The sequence below is a fragment of the Desmodus rotundus genome, chromosome 2 (genome assembly GCF_022682495.2).
Source record: "Desmodus rotundus isolate HL8 chromosome 2, HLdesRot8A.1, whole genome shotgun sequence".
Lineage (NCBI taxonomy): Eukaryota > Metazoa > Chordata > Mammalia > Chiroptera > Phyllostomidae > Desmodus > Desmodus rotundus.
Window position 1 is genome coordinate 153545997 of NC_071388.1, and position 16008 is coordinate 153562004.

The 16008-nt window shown below is 34.7% G+C and overlaps 1 protein-coding gene across 1 annotated transcript in view; it reads left to right on the forward strand.

Moving 5' to 3' along the window:
* Positions 1-16008, forward strand: part of CSRNP3 (cysteine and serine rich nuclear protein 3) — a 185192-nt gene that overhangs the window by 41044 nt on the left and 128140 nt on the right. The window contains exon 3 of the mRNA XM_045187352.2: positions 5596-5684. Within this exon, the coding sequence (XP_045043287.2) occupies positions 5672-5684 (13 nt within the window). The 5' untranslated portion in view covers positions 5596-5671. The remainder of the gene's footprint in view (positions 1-5595; positions 5685-16008) is intronic.

Genomic DNA, 16008 nt, shown 5'->3' on the forward strand with positions numbered 1-16008 from the left:
AGAAAGGGCAGCAAATGAGGTAGAAGAGAAGCCTGGCTCATGTACAGTATCCTAGAAACCAAGTTAAAAAATTTCTTTTTCAAGAAAATGAAAGCAATTGAGTCAAACTCTCTTGAAACATAAGGAAGATAAGGACTAAAAATTTACCATTGAATTTGGCAATATACAATTCAACTGCTGACCTTGATAATACAATTTCAGTGGAGTTGTGAAAATGAACCTAATTTGGGGGAGTTCAATATAGAATTTTATCTGAGGAATGGAGAATACCCTCTTTGGGGAAGTTGCTATACAATGGAGAGGAGCCCTGACTGGTGTGGCTCAGTGGGTTGGGCGTCATCCCACAAAATGAAAGGTCACCGGTTCAATTCCTGGTCAGGGCACATGACTAGGTTGCAGCTTCAGTCCTCAGTCACGGTGCATGACGAAGGCAACAGATCGATGTTTCTCTCTCTTTTTCTCCTCTTTTCTCTTTCTAAAATCATTGAATCAAAAGTAAAAATTAATTTTTTTAAATAGAGTAGAAAACTGAGATAAGGAACTGATGTAAAAGAAATTTTTTTAAGTTAGGAGACATTACAACTGCAGACAGATGGGAATTGCCCAGTAATGTGAAGAAAAAATGACAGTGCAGGAGAGAAAGGGGATCATTGAAGTAACAAAGACCTAAAAATGATGAGAGGAAAGGAGTTGACCTTAGGTTGGAGAAAGAACAGTTTCTCCATTATAACAGGATTGAAGGCTGAGTATATGGATACAAATATCAAGGATGTACAGGATATAATAGTAAGAAGAGGAAATTGAATAATGGTTCTTCCAATTTTCTTAGAATCCATATTATAAACTCAGATTACATGGAAGAAATGTCGAAGTGTTGAAAAGAAGCAAAGGTGCCTCTTTTAGTGATACCATAGAGCTGAAACATGAATTAATAAGGGAAATGCGGTAAGATAGTCAGGGGACCCACTTGAAAGTCTCTATCATATATCACTAGTTATGCCAGCAATGTAATATCCTTTATTTTCTCTAGTTACAATAATCTCTGCAGATACTAAAGGCAAGTCCATAGGAGGAAGACAGCTGATCTTAACTAGGTAATTTTATTTTTGTCACACTGACGTGAAGAAGAGAGACCTTTTAGGTGAGTGTATGTGCAAGGGAGAGACTAGCATGATGAATGGTGGGCCCTACACTGGGTAAGTGGGGTGTGTGAACTATGTATACAGGTCAAGAAGCTTTTTGGTTGGCGAAGTGTATGATCTAAAGCATTTGAAGGCTTGCATTGTAAAGGTTCTTTAAGGCTTCCCTGCACACTGCTGGTCCTGCTTGCCCTGTGGTGGTGGAACCTGGAACACCTTTTCAATCCCTTTAATGATACTCTGTCTGGTCAAGTTTGCACATCTTTGTGGTTCAGTCTTGCTAATTTACAATTTTGGGAGGAATTATCTACATCTTTGGGTTTTTTATTGTTGCCTAAAGTTTCACCTAGATTCTCTTATAATTCTCACAAATTCCCAGGTAAGTCTTTTCCTGTACCTTCACAGAGATATATCTGAACAATTTTAGAGAACTTTTTGCGCTTTCAAACACAGCTGACTTGAGTGGAAGACTCAACGGTGACCACCTGATAGGTAGATAGCCTAAGAGGAGGGGTTGGATGAATTTGCTTCAATAACTCATCTGCTTTACTGAAATAGAATGACTAAGTCCTGTCATCATTTTAGAAACTCTTTTGGTCATGTGATACTGCTTTACTATATACTTCAACACTGTTAGAGAAAAATAGAAATTCATTTTTCATTTGTTAAATGAGTGAATTAGTAGCTGCATGTATTTTGAGAACTGCACTTCAGCATGTGTGTGATGGTTCAAAATTGGAGTGGTATTGTTATTTATGAAATAATTCTAAATAGAATTGATGTGATTGTCAGTGGGGTTTTATTGTCTTCACAAAAAAGGGTCAAACTTTATACGGCAGATTCATCTTTCCCGCTAGATTTATTGGCTCCAGGGCTTTTTCTTTAGTCTGGAGACTGTCCTTCAGAGTGAGTGATGCTTTTGCCGATTGTGGGCATATTCATTTTGCAATACTGTATGTTGAGATGCAGTAACAAATGCAATTAAACTATTGTACTGAACTTAAAAGTTTTATCACCTTAGAAACACTGAATGGCAATTTCAGGTTTTTTTCACTTATGTTCATATACTGATATGAGTCATGCTTCCAGCCAAGCAGAAGTGATCAGCTTGGAAGGGGTGTGAGGGGGAGTGTCTCAAATTCTGTAATTCTGGAATAAGTTTATTCTCAAAACCCAGCATTTGCCAGAAAGATTTTTTTAAAGGCAGTAATAAGATAAGAATATTTAAAAGAAGTTATATTTCCTTTCAACTAATCATCGAATCATCCATTAAAATTAACACAAGCTGATCTGATAGCTCACTTACGCCTACCACTGACCTGTGACCTTTAGCAACCTCAGTGAAGTCTAGCATGACTATTGATAAAATATGCCAACAAGAGCTTTGTATCTCTCTGACCTACTAAAGGTTCCCCTTGGAGAAAATGTTGACAAACACGGAAGAGTGACCTGACCCTTGCCATTCTGAATGGCTGCTGGGATTTACAGGATGATTTGCAGTAATGTCCGTGAGCAACCAGGAAGCCAAGAGGCTGGGAACAAGGAGAGGCGATGTTCACCATTCTCTCTAGCCCTGCAGAAGTGCAGGACTTTCTAAAAGTGAAAAACTGGTTCTCAGGGAATTTCTCCATTGAACCCCAAATGTTAGGAAAGACCAGATGGAACTATAAATGTTAGGTGCACATTTCTAAGCAGTAAGGCAGGTTTATGTCTTTTATTTTATAGGACTCTGTCAGAAACCAGGGTTCTTTTGATGAGCACACACACAGACACATATTTGTGAGGGCAAATAGCATTACGTTTACATTAGTGTACATGTTCTTAGTATTCTACAAACTTCACCCTCCTTGAATATTGTTCATAGTACCTGGGATAATTATACTTATCCACAAACCTGTCCCACATGTCACTTGTCACTGCTAAGACCATCCATGGGACCCGGATTCCACTCAAGTAGTGGTATAATAGGGTATGCTGGGACTATCAACTCAGGTTGTGATCACCTTAAAAACATGGGTCTCCAGGAAAATGGCAGTTTCCACCAATCCTGTGTAGTCCTCTACTGACATGTCCAGACGGCTTGTCAAGGAAGAGTAGCAGCCCCTGGATCTTCCTGAGGTACATTATCTGGGGTTATTCCTCTGCACAGTTGCCTGGGTCTCAGAGCAAGTGCTATTAACCTAGAGATCTTAGCATCACAACTCTGTACATTCTCTCTCTCACAAGCATGCTCACACCCTTCCTTGCACAGTTTCACATAGCCAGTGTCCCCAAGTCACATCCACAGACCAAAGTGCTGGATTGGAATGGTTTTGAGCATCAACTCCTGCACACTGTGCCCAGAACTAGCATCAGTCTTCATATCCCCAATACTTGGACTTTGCTTTGGCTATAACTTGTTCTTTCCATCCTTCTTCCTTTGTGAGGGACTCCCTATCAGGGACTTGACTGGCCTCAGGTTAGGTCAGTCTGTCCATAAAATATATTTTATGTCCTTGACCTTGGAACAGGTCACAGTTTGAGTCCCTTTTTTCCCAACACCAAAGGTCCCTTGGCCTCTGTCTAAATTATAGGTTAACTAAAGGCATACAAATTAAGATCCTTAGATTTCTCAGTACTTTTGCCTCCCTCAATAGACTACCTTACATGCCTAAATAAAGTATTTTATTTATTTGGTTGTAAAATACAATTATGTTTGTAGTTTTAACAATAGGTTGTCAAAAATCTTAATTTATTTCTGTAGATTTAGTTACATTTCACAAATATACAGTAGTCAGTTTTCTTATTCAGTCAGGGAGACTGAACTAGACATCCGTTTCCTCACTTTTTCTATGGCAGAAAAAATTTATTTTGGGGTGGTAAAATCTTAAATGATGCCTCAATAGGTGAAAATGATGTTTAAATAATATCAAATTACCTTTCATTAACAAAAATTTTGACTTGAGTTATAAATGACATTTATAAATATATTTAATGAAGCATGTACTTTATTTTTAGTATTTTATTTTCATTGTAAATAGTATTTTTGAGTTTGTATTTAACAGACACATTATAAGCCGGTAGAAATCTGTTAATGTGCTTGCTTTTTAACTGCTTGACTTGCAGTCTCATGGTATGTATCATAACAGAGGACAGAAAAGTTATATGCTCAACTATTTTCAAAATGAATGCCACAGGTTTTGCAGGTTGAGCTGTTCTTCAAAGTGAGTGCAACAGGAGATGCAAGTTACTGCTTCTGTGGTCTTCATCATGGCATCCTTTGAGGGTAATGTTCTCAGAAGCGTTTTAGATATTTGAAAGAATGGAACTGGGCTCAGTAACCTCTAGTAGCTCTACACTTCCAACCCAAATTTGTTAACACTGCTACTGTTGTACCAGATATTCCAGTTTGTTCTAAATCCATGTATCCCTACCTACCCACATAAATACACATGAGGTTTAAAAAGAGAAAGAGGCTTCTGGAAACACAATCTTCCTGAGACAATTTTTTTCTTAAAGATTTTTGATATTTAATTATACTTGCCTCACATCAGCACAGGGCATGCTTGCTCAGACTATTTATTTCATCATTCACATAACCCATGGAGAGTATTTCTACACCAGCGATTGTTCTTGGCTACAGTGAGTGGCAGTTCATTTCTGGCTATTGTAGAAACACAATAAAGGAACCACACTTTCCAAGGTTTTCTACGTCATTTTTTAGGAAAGTTTTTACATTGTGTATGGACATGACCTAACATATTAGGATGGAAAGCTCATTAATTCTTTAGAAAAGGTGATTATATGCATTTTATTCTGGGAAAATAAAAGTATGTAATTACTACTAGGGTTTCCTCACCTCTTTAAATTATCGCACTAATCATTTGAATTATGGTACTGGAATTTTAAAACAAAATTTTTCTTAATTCATGTTTATGTTAAAGCATTTTTGTTTGAATTATTTTCTTAAAGTCTATGTTACCTTAAGACCTGAATATATAAATTTTTGAGTTAATTTTAGAGTTAAATTATTTAAGTAAATCAAAATAACATAATAAATGTTCACCAACTATTGTCACCAACTATTTAGCTATAACATTTTGGTTAATTTTCCCTGATTTTTGTGGGTCTTGAACATATGAATATTCTAGAGATTAGAAAGTTACTAAAATCCAATGTGATGTTAATTAATAGGATAGAAGGACTTTAACTCTTGTTCATAGAAATATTTTATTAAATAAGAGGAAAATAAATGAATGAAATTGATTATGATTAGTAATGTACAACATTCTTCTAGAATGGGTATTCTTTCTGCACTAAGTTATACATAATGCAATTATCCTGTTCCATATTTAATGCCTTATTTATATTCCAAGGTTTCTATTGATTTCTCTCTGTGTCATACTTGTACTTTGTAGTCAGCTTTACTTTTTGAAAATATAACCTTATGTAACATTGAAACAAATTTATTTTTAAGGAGAAAATAAGGAGATATCAACAGACTGAACAGATGTTTTCAGAGGCATAGAGTCTTCAGGAAGACACTGGAGTTCATGAGATCTCAAGGTCAGCAGTTCACACATTATTATTTACATTATTATTTTCATGCTTTTACAGATATGAGTTATAACTTTGTAACTATTCCAAGTTTTTATTGCTAATGTCTAGTTACATAATATGGAGAATGCTCTTATTTAAATTACATATTTACCAAAATTTCCTAAAGATTGAAAAAATTTCATTATACTATAAATGTATTATTTGGTTCAATTGGGGATGGTTAAAAGAAAATATTGTTTTAGTAGAGAACCAAAGTATAATTTGTTTCACTTTTTTAAAAAGTAGCACTTTCATAAAGAAAAAAAACATAGCACTTTTCACATGACAAGAAATAAATATTAGACATCCTTATAAAATTTTGTTATTATTTGTTAAGAAATGTGCACTTATTTAGCAGCTTTCTTCTTTTATTTCGTTTCTTTGGCTACAACACACACACACATATACACACATAGTTTAGAAAAATAGCTAATCTTTAATCCTTCTAAAAAAGTTTGAATCAGATTTCCTGACTTTCCCCAGTACAGTCACAGAAATTCTGATTTTGTTAAAAATGCTCCTGCAATAAGATGACAATATCAATGAACAAAAGAATAATTAAGGACCTTTTCTAAGTTGTTTAGAGTCATAATCTAGAGAAAAAAGCCTACTGTTATTAAACAGTTATAATAATACATGAATGTAAAATATTCATTTGAAGTTTGAATTACAATTTAGGTTAAAATGGTTCACTCTAGTGGGATGGCTTGGGAAAGTGGATGATTTCTGACTTCTTTATATTGTGAGACCCAACATCAAACTATTCATAATTTTAAATGAAAAAATATTGATGACCTTTTATTTTGATTGCATTGGTCATGCTTCTCTTCGGTGTCTGAATCTCTTTGTCACTGATCCAAGGACGTATTCATTCAAATTTGCCTGGAACACACCATATGCAAGGCAATGGGCTGCCTGCTTTGGGTGTTTCAAATGAGCAAGAGATGTTTCCTGTTCTCAAGAATTGTCCAACCATATTTTACTCAGATATTAAGTTTATTATTAACACAAGACATACGTAACTAAAAGGGCAAGCTAGATTTAAAAGGGCACGCAATGAATTCTAAAGCCCAATGGGAATGATTTGGGGATTACTCACTTTTTATATTATGGCTTTTATTAGCTTAGAATGCTAAGAGTTTATACCAATGGAGTGTTGCTCCATCACAACCCACAACTGACCTTTACAACTGACCTTTTATTAAAGTAGCTCTTCAAGTACAACACAAGTAAGTAATATGAGATTCTAAGAAAGAAAAGTTTCTTTTTTGCTACAACGCAAATTTAATGTTCTAGAAAATACTTAGACAAACACCTATGAAAAGAACAAAAGTGAGCGTTGCTTAGTTTTTTTTCTTATTCTAGTACATTCAACTTATTTATTAAGTTTACCAGAGAGTGAAATTATTTCTCCAATGACTTAGAAGGACATGTAAATCTGAGAGAGATTGAATGCTGTAAACATCTATGGAACCCATATTCACGCAGTAGCTGAGTGAGTAAAGAGGTTTGCAGTGGAGTAGGAATCCAGACTCTACTGGAAATGGAATTACCCAGTACTGGGATTCTTGTGAAAAGCTTTTAAAAGGTGTATCTTAAGAAGTTAAAACAAGTAATTAAAATAACAAAGTTATTTTTGAAGTCAATAAGATACCCTTTATTTAAATTGTGCCATCAGACAAGTGGTTAAATTAATTTATATAACCACAATCATTCAACAAGTATTTATCAAGTGCCTAGTATGTGCATGGGAGCAACAGCATTGAATAAAATACACCACTATCCTTGCCTTAAAGAAAATGTCGTTCTAAGGGGTAGAAACACATAGGCATAAAAACCCCAAAGTTAATTATGCATTATGTTAGATGACGATACTGCTATGAAGAGACAGGAAGCAGGAAAGGGAATATAGAACATAAGGAGAGGTGAAGTTTTAAAATAAGCCTAATGATTTAGTCCTGGATAATTTACACTAAAGAAATAGGTATTACTTTAGCCCACACGGTCCCAACTAAAAACAAGTATGATGAAATATAACACCTATTGTTACATTTTCTACATCATTTGTTAAGGTGAATGTTGTTAATTTATGTAAAATAATAACTAGTGTGTGTCTTTCTCAATTTCACCATAAAGACACTTTTTCAGTGGTAATACATTTACCACATGTACATGAAATATTGTCAAAGTGTTTGCAATAAAGAAACATACAATTGAATGTGGATTAGTCCATTCACTTACTAAGGGGGTAAAGACTATAGCTATTCACCTATGTATGGGGAGGAGGAATCAATTCATTTTTTACATTGAGTGTTATAAACTTAAAGTAGTTAAGGACTGCTGACAATACACATAGATGAGACGTGGTGCTAGCAGTGTATATACTACCTCCTAGTCATCTATAGCATCTTGCTGTCAACCGAAACTCAACCGAGACAATGTAAGTTCCAGCCTCCCTTATTTAATTGAAACTTGCCTGTTTGACCGTCTGTATATTTTTAATTTCCTTCTTTTTTTCTTATACCTAACCTTGTATCTAAAATGTGTCTTAAAAAATAAGAGTGAATCCAAAATCAGTGAGAAAATTAGGGAAAGAGATTAAAGTAAAATAAAAACACAAGATTAAGTCAGAAATGATGCTAGGTTACCCAATGAAATTAAATCTTTTCCTCTCACATTTTCTTCAAATTCAATAAAACTTGGATCTTTTCATGTTCTCCAGGTATTTCTCGGAATTTAGCTTGGACATGAACCTTTACTTTTCTACAACCTGACCTTTCTTACATATACATGCAATCGTGAAACCATACCATGGTGAATTTTCTTTTCTTACACCCAGGCACACTGAGTGCTACAGGAGCCAATTACACCACTCTGCAGATTGATGGTTTTCTAATCTGAGTTAGCCCTTCAATAGCATTCACTAATCTTTCCCCTCTGACTGCGGTCGGCCACTATTTCAAAAGTTTATCACTCCACTTTAACCATACAGTCTCTCCCCTTTGCCCTCACTGCACCTGCTATTTTAACAAGAAAATTGAGGTCATTGTGTGGAAACTGCTTGTGTATCCTTGCAATCCTCTCTTGTATCAGAGTCTACATCTATCAACATTCTTACTTTGTTTCCTCCACTCTTAAAGGATCAGGAGTTCTTCCTGCTATTAAAAGCAAAGGCTGTGTTTGATTTTATTTCCTATCACTGATGCTGAGGATTTGCCATTAGTTATTTTTCTTTCTGTCCTTTATCTTCAACTTTTTATTCTTTGATGGTCCTTTTTCTTTAACGTATACACATTCTGCAAACTTCTATCCAAAAAAGTAAATCAGACAAAAACAAACTGACCTCTTTCTTCACTAGATTTCACCGCCAATACCATTCAATTTCTCTCCTCTCCAACTCATTCAAACTCTCCATAGCAGCAGTTGGCAAGCATTATCTCCAATTTCTAAGATCCAGGCACTTGTCAGCACAGTGCAATCTGATTTCTGACCCCATTTAACAGAGCATGCTCTCTTTTAAGGCACAGATGACTGGCTGTCCTTATCTTGACTGGCTCTCTCAGGGGTATTTGACAATGTTAACTTCATTTTTCTTCCTTCAGTCCCAGGACTGTTGTGACACCTCTCCCTCTTGGTTTTTTCACCCCTCGTATGCCCTTTTATAAAGGCCCTTTTTTTATTTTTTAAAACATTTTTATTGTTATTCAATTACAGTTGTATGCCTTTTCTCCCCATCCCTCCACCCCACCCCAGCTGAACCACCTCCCTCCCCCACCTCCACCCTCCCCCTGGATTTTGTCCATGTGTCCTTTATAGTAGTTCCTGTAATCCCCTCTTCCCACTGTCCCCACCCCACTCCCCCCTGGCTATTGTTAGATTGTTCTTAACTTCAGTGTCTCTGGTTATATTTTGTTTGCTTTTTCCCTTTCACAGGCTCTTCTTTCTCTGTTCTTTCAGAAAGTCGTGGATCACAAACTCAAGTACAATTAGGTGTCTATAGGTAATATAAATGAGTGGAATCAACTAATTGAAACCAATAAACACTCTATAGGCTATATAATATGTCCACAAAAGTTCTTGATGTTTTCCTTTTGCTCAAATGACTCCCTAGAGGTCCACCCTAAGCTTATTCATCTGTTCTCCCTGCTCTTCCGGACCAAGCAGAGGCACTCATGACTTTATTATTAACATAGATGGCAATGACTCCAGCCCTATTCTTTGATAAACTACAGAATTACATATTACAGTACGAATTTGAGAAGAAAGTATAGAGATTTACCATACATTCCCCACCCCACATGTGCATAGCTTCCCTCATTATCAATGTCTCCCACCAAAGGCGCGCATTTGGCACAACTGATGAACCGCAGTTTACCTTAGGTTCACTCTCAATGTACGTTCTGTGGGGTTAGAATAATGTATGGTGATGTGCCTCCGTCATTGTAGTATTATACAGAGAATTTGCACTGCTCTGAGAACCCTTTGTGCTCTGCCTATTCATTCCTCCTCCCTGTACCCTAACATCTGGCAGCAACTGCTCTTTTTCCTGTCTCCATTGTGTTGCCTTTTCCACAATGTAATATACTTGAAATCAAATAGTATGTAGCCTTCTCATATTGGCTTCTTTCACTCAGTTACATGCTTTGATTGCTCTGTCTTTTTGTGGTTTGATAGTCCATTATTTATAGCACCAAAAAATATTGTACTGTCTGGGTATACCACACTTTATTCATTCACCTACTGAAGGGCATCTTGGTTGCTTTAAGTTTTGGCAATCATGAATAAAGCTTCTAGAAACATACATGAGCAGATTTTTACATGGACATAAGTTTTCAACAACTTTGGGTGAATACCAAAGAGTGTAATTGGTAAGTCATATGGTAAGATTCATTTTATACGAAATCACCAAACAGCCTTCCAAAGTGCCTGTACCATTTTGCATTCCCACCAGCAATGAATGAGAGTTGTTCTTGTTCTACATCTTTTCTGCGCTTTGGTGTTGTCAGTGTTTTGGATTTGGGCTATTGTAGCAGGTGTGTAGTGGAATCTCAATGTTTACTTTTCATTTTCCTGTTGACATATGATGTGGAATGTCTTTTCTTACGCTTATTTTTCCATCTGTATGTCTCCTATTAGGAGTTGCCTTTCACCCATTTGTTTTTCTTTTTGTTGAGCCTACGAGCCCTTTGTGTATTTCATTTTACCCAATTTTTTATTGGGTTGCTTTATATTGTTGAGTTTGTAGGTTTTTTTTTTTTTAGAAAAGTGAGAAATACAATTTATTTATATTTTCCTAATACAATCTTTAAATTTTTTTTATTTTTCTAATTTAACCTTTATTGTATTTTTCTCCATTACCATTTGGTTCCATTACCCTCCTCCAAGCAATCACCACAAATAGGTTCTTTATAAATATTCTGCATAAAAATCTTTTGGGAGATGTGTAATTTGCAAGCTATTTCCCCTTTTGTGGCTTCTTTTTTGTCCTCTTTGCTGTTTTTCAGAGTAAGATAAAGTCATATTTATCAAAAACTTGGATGAAGTCATATTTAACAAACTATTTCTCTTATGGATATTGGTTTCAGAGTTGTATCTAACAGTTCTTTGCTTAACTCCTCAAAATCACAAAAATTTTCACCTATTTTTCTTCTAAAGGTTGAATAATTTCATATTTTACATTTAGGTATATGATTAATTTTCAGTAAATTTTTGCATAAGGCAAGAGAATAAAGTTCAATATGTTGCATACAGACATCCAGCTGCCCCATCACTATTCTCAAATGACTATTTTTTCATTATTAAATTTTCTCTGCACTTTTGTCAAAAGTCAGTCATGTTTGTGTGGTCCTATTTGGGCCTCCATTCTGTTACAGTGATTATGTATTTATACTATTTCCCATTATCACACTATATTGATTACTATAGCTTTATAGTAAGTTTTAAAATTTTTTAAAGATTTTATTTACTTATTTTAGAGAGAGAGGATGGGAAGAAGGGAAGGAGAGAAACACCAATGTGCAAGAGATATATCAACTGGGGACCTGGCCCGCAACCCAGACATGTGCCCTGACTGGGAAACAAATGTGACCTTTTGGTTCACAGTCCATTGCTCAATCCACTGAGCCACACCAGCCAGGACTACAGTAAGCCTTGAGATCAGATAGTATGCATTCTCTTGTTTTTAAAAATTGCTTTTGTATTCTAATTCTTTTGCTTTCCCCTATAAATTTTAGAACCAGCATGTTGATATCTCTCAAAATTATTGCTGGGATTTTGACTGGAAAATTCATGTATATTAGAAAATGCTCCAAATTCAACTTAAATAAGAAAAGACACTTGGAAAAATATTCACCACATATGTAAGATAAAAATGATCAATATTATTAAATATAGTTATGAGATATCACTAAGAAAATATACACCTCACTGGCTAGGCCTTGTGGGAAGTTTTTATGAAAGAGTTTCCAGTGACCTCTAAACTTAAAACAAAATGTTCAACGTAAATCAAAGATATCATAGTAATCAAAGATATTATAGTCATATAAACATATAAAACTTGGGGAAATAATATAGCATACTGACAGAGCATCATTTTTAAGATTAGACTAAACTTTGAGTTCATTCTCCACTTCTATGAGGATTTAGGCAAACTGTTTAACTTTCTAATGTCGAGATACTTTATCAATAAAGGAGATACAGAATCTGGGCCATTATCAACATTCGGTTGTGGATTATTATCATAAATATACTCAGTGTTGACGAACATGTGGGGAAATGAAGTGTATCATACTATGATACTACAAATATCATACTACAGGAATGGGAAGGTAAATTGTTTCTACTTTTTTAGAAATTCAGTTGTCATTTTATAGAAAATAACCTTACTCTTTGACCCAGGGATTCCAAATCCTTTAAAACTTTAATGAAACAATCAGTTAATGAACACAAAGCTATTTACACAAAGATGTTTACTGAAACATAAAATAATGAAAATGGAAAACAACATGACTCAAAAATAATGAAGCAATTGTTAAAATGTATTCAAAGTAATACTCTAAGATAGTTAAAATAAAAGTGTCTCCAACTGCCTACTCTGAAAGATGCTTTATAGCCTTTGTTTTTGCTTAAAGAAACAGTTTTCAGAATATGCTGCTGTTTGTGCTCCTCAGCCATGTGCACGTATGTGATTATGTAAATGCATGTGTGCATGCGCACCCACACGTATGTGTAATAAAAGTGGTTATGCCTGGGTGGTCAGCTGTGGATTTAATTTGTTGCCCTCTTAGAGTTTTCCAGTAGTCTCCAAATTTCCCCAAAACATATCTTATCATAAATTAAAGATAACTTAAAATATGACCCATGAAGGTATAGAAAATCATAAACTATATAAACAGGTAGTCAACTATTTAAAACATTATTTCATAGGTGATTAGCCTTTTATTTAAGGACATCCACAAATTAATAACAATAAGACTGCAGTAGAAAAATGGGCTACAAGACGTGAAAGAACAAATTGCTTAAGAAAAAATGTAAACATCTAGTAAACATAATGTTATAATTTTTGTGTATCTAATTAGCAAAGATTGCTATTACCTAGCTGTTTCACTGTCATATACTGTTGATGGAAATATGATAGTAGCAAAATATGTTAAGAAATTCACATGCTTATGCTCTTATCTTAAATGAACAATAGGTTTCCAGACCAAAGGAAATCAATTATAGCCTTGTATATAATTGTTTGAAACATTGAAAGTAGCATATATGTTTTTATTAAGAGAATTGTCTTAAAAATTTTGGTACATTTGGAAGACATAGTATTACATAGCACTAAAATTTTATTTACTAGAAATTTTAATGACATAAAAATACTAAGAATAGGTTAGAGAATAAAAGTTGAAAAAGTGGAGATAATATAAATTATATAAAGGAAACATTAAATGAATAAAAAGCTCAGGAATTAAACCAAAATCATTACAAATATTTTACAATCATATAAACATTATAAATAGTATTTGAAATACAAACATTTTCTTTCAAAAAATGTGTGGCAAGTGATTTGTTCTTTTTTCTTTATTCATTTCTAAATGTTTATAGTTTTCATGTAAATTTTTTAAATTAAAAAAATATGTTATTTTCTCCCCATGCCCATTCTTTTCCTGCTACTGTGTTCACCATCTCAGTTCAAAGTAGCCAGTCATCTAAGTCAGGGTGCTGCAAAGTAATTGTGATTATTTCTTCTCATTCATTGTCACTTCTAGAAAATCATGATCCCATTCTCCTGCTTTTTTTCTTTATGCTACTTCGCATCCCCTCCTGGGAGCTGTATTGTCAGTACCACCACCTGGCTTCTGTTCCCCTTCATCTCTCACCCGGACAAAGTGAGAGCCTAGTGTTGTGTTTTCCTGATTCTATTTGTGTCCCTTCAAGTCCATTCTCAATACAGCTGCTCAGAGGTTCAATCTAAAACAAATATCTGACCATGACCTTCATTCACTCTCTTAACTTTCTTCAAAGATTTCTCACACATTAATTAAAGCCAAACTACTTTTCTCAATTACATGCCTCCTGCATTCTTCTTCAGCATCTTCGCTCACCATGCTCAACCTGGATTCTACAGTGCATCAGTCCTGAACTCTGTTATAGTCGCCCCCTTGGGTTCATATCTTTGTGCCTTTACATAGATGCTTTTTCTGGTTGAAATGCTCTTCTTTTCATTTCTTACTCCTTCTTTGCTTCCTAAATTCTCTTTAATTTTAATTTTTAAAAATTTTATTAAATTTACCTGGGTGGCATTGATTAATAAAAGTATATAGGTTTCAAGTGTACAATTCTGTAATATATCATCTGTATATTTCATTGTGTGTTCACCACCCAAAGTCAAGTCTCTCTTTATACTGAAAGGCTTAGGGCCCCCACCAGAAGTTTTTTCTGAGCTATTTCCATGTTTTATTTAGCATCTTATGTTTACTGTGTATGAGATGATTGATCACTTTATTCAAATTATCTTTTTACATGTTATCTGCCCCTCAAGACCAGTGACCTCCAAAATATAATGCACATGACCTGTGGGGTGAGCAAGAATATCTTCTGAGAAGCAAAATAAAATATCAGTATTTGTATTTATGTTTCTTCATCATTTCTAACTTCTATGTTTAGATGATAACTTAGATAATATATGTATATAGTAATACATTATATTACATACAGATGCATGCATATATAGGAGTGGAATACACACAGGGACATTTGCTTACTGGTGGGAATGTATAATTAAAATGCTTGAAGATCACGTCACTGAAGCTTCGGAAAGAATGGACAGCTTATTACCCAGAGCATGTAGCAAAGTGCTGGGCACAGAGGGACTTTGTTGAATTTCACTGAGATTAAATTTTTTAAACTATCCACATTTATGAAGTTAGTTGTGAAGTGATTTAAAATTTGGGTTAATAAGGTAGCTGAAAATGCATCATTGTCCTAGACTAGATCTATGAGTATTTTATAAAAAGGAATATACATTTTCAAAACTAATTAAATTTTGGGGATAGAGTGTGTTTGTTGACCCCAATTCTAAAAGCTCAAAAATGCAAAAGTCCTTTAAAAATTCCCTTTACCAGGAGCTGCTCGATTCATATAGCATTTTGATACCTGTCAATTAGTTCCACTACTATCTGATAGAAGGGCCATAGTCTCAAACAGAATTCCATTCAAAAAGTTTGGTTATCTTATATTTATGTCTCTCCTAAACTTAATAAAATTATAGTTCTAGTTATCTATAATTATAAAGAATATAGGAAAAATTGTATCAGATATTTCTCATATGGCCTCATTTATTAAGAAAAAATAAAACTAACAGATGGAATCTATTTCAGAACATCTTTTTAAATCCCTTACTATTAAAGTTATTTTATTCATCAAAATGATTTTTCAACACAGGCCCATATGCCCCTGACTGGTATGGCTGAGTGGACGGAGTGCCCAGCCTGCAAACCAGAGAGTCGCGGGTTCAGTTCCCTGTCAGGGCACATGCCTGGGCTGCAGGCCAGGTCCCTGGTTGGGGGCACGTTAGAGACAACCAATCAATGTTTCTCTCCCCTTCTTTCTCCCTCCCTTCCCCTCTTTCTAAAAGCAAATACATTTTTTTAAAGGGATAATATAACATGCTTTGAACACAGACACTTAAGAAATTGTCTTTAACATAGGTTTGGTTTCCAGTTGTCAATATAATATAACTATTTCTTCTTCCTCCAGCCAAGAAGATGACTTTATTTTTTTGTTAAATACGATGTAAATT